Genomic DNA, 8,555 nt, shown 5'->3' with positions numbered 1-8,555 from the left:
GACATTAAAATGTTTTAAAGATTGATTTGTTTCGTATAAACATACAGCTTTTGACTTCTCAAGACATTAACTGATGGACTGGAGTGGTGTGGATCACTTCTGGATTTTTGTGATGTTTTTATCAGCTGTTTGGACTCTCATTCTGACGGCACCCATTCACTGCAGAGCATCCTTTGGTGAGAAGGTGATGCAATGCTACATTTCTCTAAATCTGGTGAAGGAACAAACTCATCTACATTTTTATGTTTTTTTTTTTTTTAGGTTTCCTTAAAACAAATGTTTGTGCCTCTCACTAGGTTCTCATCCATATGGAAGCCCGTTTCCACAAAAAAAAAAAAAGGTAATTGCAACTTTTTATCTCATAATTCAGATTTTTTTTCTTCTCATAATTGTGTGACACAAACTCACAATTCTGACTTTTTTTTCTCCTCAGAATTGCGTTATGTAAGCTTGCAATTGTGAGTTAAAAAGTCTTGGTTGTGAGATATAAACAATTCTAAGACATAAAGTCAGAATTTCTTGCAATTCTGAGAACATATCAGTCTTTTCCACCTTCAAAATTGGACTTTATCTCGCAATTCTGACTTTATAACTTGCAAATGCGAATTTATATCTCACATTCTGTGAAAAAGTCAGAACTGTGAGATAAAAAGTCGCATTTACCTTTCCATACATCCACTTCAAACCCTCACAAAACAAGAAGCCAGACGAGCATCAGCAGAGAAGCAGAGACGCTTTCCATCTTGGATCCATGGTTCATTTCACTTTCTATCGCTCTCTCAATGTTAACGTGCACTTGAGTTGGCTCTTCAGGAACGGTGAAAGGCTCTGTCGTCGTTCCTGGATGCGTAGGTAAGACGGTCGGAGCTTCGGTGTCCTCTGACTCGGGCTTGTCAGATGAATTAAAGAGATTCTCAGCCACTGTGTGGAAGAGAGAGTTTTTTGAGAGAAGCGTGTACAATCAAATATATAGTCATAGTTCAGTTTTTCATTTTATCTTATGATCTGGATCTCAACTGATGAAGTCTTCACATTACCACATATGTTGTCCTCACACGATGATAGATCTTCTGGACACTTTGAGCATGGCGCTCCAGACTCGTATGGCTTTTTTCCATTATAATTTCCTCTGTAATAAAGGAACATTATTTTTGATCAGTGTTTCTCAATAGGCGGGCTGCAAGATGGCTTAAATATAAGACAAAATATAATATTACAGATGCTTAAACAGCTAAAAATCCAGATGAAAACTGGCATTATATTTATTATTTTGTAACTTCAATTAATTTTATTTAGGAACCAGGGTTCTCACATTTTAGAAATCCTGGATATAATGAAGCATTTTAAAAGTGATATTTCTATCCATTTTAAATCATTCCTGAATCCCGAAGAACATCCAGTTCTTGAATCTTCTGAAATAAAATGTAATTATTTAAAATTTTTATATAATTGATTATAATTTGAATGTGATTATTTTGATGATTTCATATTTATTTGTATTATTACCTGTATTTTTAATAATTATTTTGATTTTAATATAATTATTAAATAATTAACTTTATATTTATTTTTAATGTAATATATTTTTTATTATTTAAATATATTGTCACTCCCTTAGTTTCTGTAAATAAAAGGTTTGACAGCAAGCAGTTAATCAGAACCGTCTTGCTTAATTGGGGACCCTAGAATCAAAAGGTTGAGACACTGCTTTAGATTTAGATTTGAATTGTAAACCTGTAGATTTCTAGTATTAGTATATGAGCCCATATGATGCTAGGTTGCATCTTATAACACAATCAATGCTGTCCAGGTTGTGTTTAGTGGAGGAGTGTTTAAGAATACATTCTTGAACCCTGAGGTAATGTTCAGTGTGGGTTAATCAAATGCACTTACGCAGGGAAATAATCACAGACAAGAAGAGTGGCCTTTTTAAATGACAGCCCTTCAAGAGTGTCACAGAAATGAGTAGCACAGCCGATTCTACTGCTGTCTGCCCAGACCATCTGTAAAACAACAGAGAAACACATCGTCACATCTGCACATTCATGCTGTGGACACCAGTCAAACACACCGAACACACGGAGACAGTGTTCACCTGAGTGTAGTGGCCACACATCTTGTGTTCAGGACAGCTATTGTTTTCAAAGTCATAATCCACACGCTCTTTAAACCTGTGTGCACAAAGAAATGAGTTGCAAATCTGCTTATAGATAATATTTCTGCATATCACAGATGTCTCATTTATGTTTTAGTGAACGGATTTGTCATACCAGTTCAGCAATGCTTTGGTAGCATTAAATGGTCCAGTGCCTACGAAGAGATTTTCTCCCATTCTGAGCTCCTCGAGTTGAGGGTTGTGTTTCCAGATGCATTTTGAAGCGTATGCTTCAGCCACCAGCCGCAGTGTCTCGTCCCACACCTCAAACAACACAAACCAGTCTGTTGATGTTTTACATTACGAATGAGGATTTTTACTCAAAATAATTAAACCAATTTCTTTCTTATTTTTACATAGATTAGTAATTGAGGACATCTTGCAATGCTTGGTCATATTTCACACACAAAAAGTAAGGTTTTCACTTCTATGATGTAAAAAAAAATATATAATTTTACTACTAAAGTTTTTATATTGTAGGGTAAAGTATTTTTTTTTTTTTTTTGTACTGTAAAGTATTTTATTTTTACGGTGGTGAATTTCTTTTAATTTATGAAGGAATGAATGAATAAGTTTTGTTTTCTTAAAAAATGCAAAATAACTTTAAAATATGCATTAAAATATAATGCAAACAAAAAGTAATGTTTTCTGTACCACAATGAAAAAAAAAAATATATATATATATATAATAAAGAGTTAATAGTTTGTTTGTTGTACTGCCTTTAATCTGTGCTGGAATAAATAAATAAAACATAAATAAGCAAGCTATTTTTTTGTAGTCAACATGCAAGACTTTTTTTCCCCCTTTTGCAATGAAATATGACTCAGACATGTTGTTTGTGCAATCCACTCCACTGTGGTCTAAATGTAAGTAATATGTTTCACAAGAGGACCAGACTCTTCTACTTTAAATCTCTGCACTTAATTTTACTCGCAATACAAACACGAGGCCGTAAAACCGGGCGACTACGTGGGGCTTTATTAAAACACGCAACGTTCCTCTGGTTTCATATAACATTCACATTCCCCAGCAGGTCTCACACACATGTTGTGCAACAGTATCATTGCATCCACACACCCACACACACTCCATCCATTCGAAATCAAGTTGCTTCATGATTTCTGTTTGAATAGTCCCTCAGATAAAGGATGGTCTCATTCAGCTTTTGTACTGCTGTGATTCTTGCATTGACATGGTAAAGAGGTACGTTTCACACAGTATCACAGCTTAAAGGGACAGTTCCCCCCAAAATGGAAACTCTATCAGCATTTACTCACCCTCAGGTTGTTCCAAACCTGTATGAATGTCTTTCCTCTCCTGAACACAAAAGAAGATATTTTGAAGAATGTTGAAACTAAATAGTTTCTTCTCTCCATTGACCTATAGTCATTTATTTATATTTTTAATGCAATGGAAGTCAATGGCTACCAGCAACATGTTTGGTTACCAACATTCTTCAAAATGTATTTGTGTTCATCATAAGAAAGAAAGGTTTGCAAAAACTTGAGGTTAAGTGGCTCATGAGACAATTTTCATTTTTGAGTGAACTGTGTAGATAATGAGCGAGAAGTTTTCATTTGGTAAACTATAATCAGGATTACAGGATTACTTTGACTCCCTTGTGTTTCAAATGGGATTGAATGTGCCATGAATATGCATGATGACTCCATTACCATGGATATTAATGTTATAATTATTGTTTACAGAAGTAATGAGACAGTGAAAGATGTAATTGCAGTGATTGATGACAGATGATGAGATGCTCTGACCTCGTAACTCACATTAACACAAACACTGAGCTCAAGTCCAAAACCAATGATAAAAACATCAACAGCCCTCATGAGATGAGAGAGCAACAGTCAACAGATTTCACACGTGTGGATGGGAGAGATGTTTTCTAAATATCACATTCATAAGTTTGAAGTCTGTTTTTATTTTTTTAATAAATGAGTATTTAGGAAGGATGCATTTAATTGATCAAAAGTGAAGATATGTAATGTTACAGACTAACGGGAAAAAAATTAAGTATTACAGTTTCCACAAAAATATGAGGCAGCACAACTGTTTTCAGTACTGATTATGATCAGAAATGTTTCTTGAGCAGCAAATCAGCATATTATTAATTCTGAGCAATACTGAAGACTGAGTAATGATGCTGAAAATACAGCTCTGATCACAGGAATCAGTTGCATTTTAACATATATTTACATAGAAAACAGTTGTTTTGAATTGTAATAATGTGTCCACAGTATTACAGTTTTTACTGCATTTGTAATCAGATAAATGCAGCCTCGGTTAGAATAAGAGATGAAAAAAAAAGACAGTTTAAAAAAATCTTACAGGCCCCAAACTGTTGAACTGTACAGTATAATAAATCATAGAATTTCTAAATCTAAATGCTTTTTAAATCCATGAATATTAAAATACTTAAACTAAAAGGTTTGAATGTTGAAAAACATCCAATGCTGTCAAGCTCCAAGCTCTTTCAGCAAGATTAATTTCGTTTTAAGTTCGACAGAAGACAGAAACTCTTACCTGCTTGAAGTAACACGGATGCATTTAAATAATGACAACATTGGCATTTTTGCATTTACTTTTCCTTTAACTAAGATGTCATATTCAGTAGCTCATGTACCAGTCTATCTTACACCAAAAAAACAAAGCCGAATTTGATGTGTTTCTCCAGTCAGGTGCATCTCTTACCACTTTCTGCATGAAGGCGGCGCTGGGCTGAACCGTAGAGCGAATATCATTGTGCAAGTCAATGATATTTGATTTCTCCTGCTCAGTCAGCTGACCAACAGCTAAACTCAGAATGACCCAGAGCCCGGCGGTCCGGAGGGCCACGTTCCAATGCATGATGATGCTGTCGGCGGTCGGATGAAACCTCCTAGGTCTGTCACTCGCAGTCCTTAACGTCTTCAGTGTCTGTCTCTGGGCTGTAAGTGTGTGGAAGAGGGAGAGAGAGTTTGTACAGGACACACTCAGCAGTCCCACCCTCTCGACCCGGTATTTAAGCTGCCTATGGTCGTATTACACACATAATTTACTCGTATTACTTGTTTTCCCCTACCTCACCAGAAATCTTCTCATAACTCATTGCAAGCCATCTGACAAGTCAAGCAAGGATCTCCAAATTGGCAAAGATTTCAGATAGGATTGTTTTAGTCACTCGGCGTGTTATAACAGTTGTCCTTGAGGAATGCCTGACTTGATTTGACCCGCCTGTATTGTTTATGCAAATCCTGGTCTCATTTTCTCCTTGCCAGGCTCTGCTGTGTCCTGCAGGGATTCACCCTTATATTGCACACTACAGAGGGATCCTCCTTGCCTCCCGTTACACAAATCCAGCTCCGGTTTACTGTAAGTGACGCCAGTGGAATTCCTGACCGCCTTTCTGGCTCAGAGGATTATTAGATTGGAAGGATAAGGTCTGAATTATTGAAAATTAAAACAAATTATTAGCAGCTTTGGTTGCCCTACATCTCAAATCAAAATATGTCAGGCCTTTTCTGAAGAAAATGTGAAGGAAAATTATTTAAAATAGAATGAGAGTGGTGTTTTTTTTCTTGTGCAAATATCATCAGTAATAGTCCTGTGGGGGGCTGCAGCTGAATTCCTACGTGATTTCTGGGGTGTTGCTAAGGTGCCATGGTGTTGTGGGTGGTTGCCAGGTAGTTGCTATGTGGTTGTCACAGTGTTCTGGATGATTGATAGGAGATTGTTACTGTGTCCTGGGTAGTTGCTGGGGTGTTGCTACAGTAAGTTGTTGCTAGGGTGTTGGTTGCTTGGGAGCTGTTAATGTGTCCTGGTAGGTTGCTGGGGTGCTGATAAGATGTTGTAGGTGACTGCTAGGGACTTGCATTGTGGTTTTTAGGGGGAAGTACATGATTGCTAGGGGGCAGTTAATGTGTTCTGGGTTGTTGTTGGGGTTTTGATACAGTAGGATGTTGCTAGGGTTTTGTAGGTGGTTGTTGTGGAGTTGCTGTGTGGTTGCTAGGATGTCCTGGATGATTGCTTACTGTGTTCTTTGTGGTTGCTGGGGTGGTTGATAGGGAGTTCTGGATGTTGCTAGGTGGCTGTTACTGTGTTCTGGGTGGTTGCTGGGGTGCTGATGCTGATTTCTAAGTCGCAACACCTTGCTACTGGGGTTCCTCAAGGCTCAGTACTTGGACCACTTCTCTTCTCCATCTACATGACGTCATTAGGTTCTGTCATTCAGAAGCATGGCTTTTCTTATCACTGCTACGCTGATGACACCCAACTCTACTACTCATTCCAACCAGATGACCCATTTCAGCCTGTTTGAGTGACATTTCTAGCTGGATGAATGACCATCACCTTCAGCTCAACCTTACTAAGACAGAACTCCTGGTGATTCTAGCTAACTCATCGTTTCATCACAACTTCTCCATACAGCTGGGTTCATCAACCATAACTCCTTCGAGGACAGCCAGAAACCTAGGAGTTGTGATGGATCATCAGATAAGCTTCACTGACCACATTGCTACAACGACCCGGTCCTGCAGGTTTGCCTTATACAACATTAGGAAGATTAGACCCTTCCTGTCAGAACAAGCCACCCAACTTCTTGTGCAAGCTCTAGTTTGGCTAATAAATTCCTCCATGCACATCAAAAAAGTCATGCGGCATAACCTGACTAACCAGCGGACCAGTCTTGTTGCACAGCATCTGAAATGTTTTGCTCATTCTGAAATGCCTGAGTTAAGTCTGTTGTAATTATTATTGGCTCCCAGAACTGTTTTACACGACAGCAGGTATCCATTGTCATCATTGTTTCATCTGCTCACTTTGTGGCACAAGTCATTTATTATATATGAAGTTTGTTGTGTTCAGTGGCTTCTCTCACTTTTCTTAGTGATATCTAGTGCCAGTTTATCAGAAAGTGATGATTTTGTGCCTCTCTGACTCGTCGGATTAACACAGTGTTTATTCGCATATGTTTTATTCTAGCACACAAGTTAAATTCGTAACTTTGGATGGAAATGCGTCTAATGACACATAGATGTGCATCTTTTATTGTTCTTTGAGTGACTGGCATCTACATGTCAGGGAACTCATTTTCACATACCTGTCAGTCTCTTGTATGATTATATAACATGTCTTGTGTGAATGAGCTGACAGACTGTGTCTAAACTAAACAAAATCCTTCTTTTATCTGTTTCAGTGGTAATTCACTTGTATGATGCTCTCCAGTGATCCATTCACGTGAGTTATATTCTAAAGTTGTATTACTGGTTTTGAAGTGGTGTTGAACTGGTTATTTCTCTCTGCTGTAGGGTGTTGTTCAGGGCGTGGAGACTTTCGCTGTTCAGATTGTGATTTCCAGCAGCCAGATGTACAGGCATAGCAACTCCAGACTCCAAACACCATAACACTGCACATGTGTGCGGCTCACAGCCAATGACGTGTTGCAGCAGTTTTCAAAAATTCACCAAAAATCCCCCCTTTTTTTTTTTTTTTTATAGTTTTGGCTCCTGAACCTGTTTTGTATTTTTTTAAATAATTTCACTTGTCATTTAACTCTGACAATAATATTATTGAAAACATATATATATATATATATATATATATATACACGCAAACACACGCACTCATATTATGACATATGCAATGATGAGTGATTCATTTAATGGACAGAGATGCTTAGAGATGAGAAACCAAACAGTTAATCTGAGCAAACCTTGTCCAAACCACAGCTGAAACTCTGCTTTGTGTTTCCCAGATGTATATCACTCTTCCATGTGTTTGATCATCCATTCAAGCTTTTCCGGTCTCGAGTGGATCTTGAGAGACCCTGATAACATGTGTGGAATGGATTAATGCATTTAATGTTCAAAGGAGTAGAACCTTTGTGTATCTATTGCTTATTTTTTTTAAAAGTAGTGAAAAGATTCTAATAAATTATATAATGATGTTTTTAAAAATATATATAATTACAAAAACAATTATTAATAATTTAAAATAATTAGATAAAATTTGAAATGTAAGTTGAATAGTAATTTGATTAATAATTTAAGTATTATGTTACTTACATTTTATATTATTTTAATATTATTTTATTATGAAATAATAAAAACAGTATTTTCATATACGTGTGTATGCATACAGATAAAATACTCATAAATAATACACATATTAAGAAGTATATGCAGTATTTTATTATATTATACTGATATCATTGGTTTTATTTAAATAAAGATACAAAAATGTTTACATATATCAAATTAACTGAACTTTTTTTTTCTAATCAAATTATGAAAAGCGATTTCATTTTAATTTATAATTTAAATGTTCTGGTTGAATTGGAATTAATAATAAAATATATTTATAATATTTTCAATTATATTCACCTTGTTATAGTCACTTCCACAAGGT

The 8,555-nt window shown here is 36.3% G+C and overlaps 1 protein-coding gene across 1 annotated transcript; it reads right to left on the bottom strand.

The window, feature by feature from the left end:
• Positions 1-243: 243 nt before the first annotated feature.
• LOC113041322 (peptidase inhibitor 16-like) lies at positions 244-5,173 on the bottom strand. Its single transcript, XM_026199791.1, has 6 exons — positions 4,860-5,173; positions 2,271-2,419; positions 2,096-2,171; positions 1,894-2,003; positions 1,038-1,129; positions 244-921 (listed from the first exon to the last, which is right to left on the bottom strand). The coding sequence occupies exons 1-6, from the start codon at positions 5,013-5,015 to the stop codon at positions 689-691; spliced, it is 816 nt and encodes a 271-aa protein (XP_026055576.1). The 5' UTR covers positions 5,016-5,173; the 3' UTR covers positions 244-688.
• Positions 5,174-8,555: the final 3,382 nt, after the last annotated feature.

The sequence above is a fragment of the Carassius auratus genome, chromosome 23 (assembly GCF_003368295.1).
Source record: "Carassius auratus strain Wakin chromosome 23, ASM336829v1, whole genome shotgun sequence".
In the NCBI taxonomy this organism is placed as follows: Eukaryota; Metazoa; Chordata; class Actinopteri; order Cypriniformes; family Cyprinidae; genus Carassius; species Carassius auratus.
This window is presented reverse-complemented; position numbering and strand designations above follow the sequence as displayed.

Excerpts from the sequence above, each read along its gene's own strand:
- LOC113041322 (XM_026199791.1), bottom strand. The coding sequence starts at position 5,015 with ATGCATTGGAACGTGGCCCTCCGGACCGCCGGGCTCTGGGTCATTCTG. Across the intron at positions 2,420-4,859 it reads CCGCCTTCATGCAGAAAGTG|GTGTGGGACGAGACACTGCG; the intron begins GTAAGAGATGCA and ends GTGTTGTTTGAG. Across the intron at positions 1,130-1,893 it reads GTCTGTGATTATTTCCCTGC|AGGAAATTATAATGGAAAAA; the intron begins GTAAGTGCATTT and ends CCTTTATTACAG.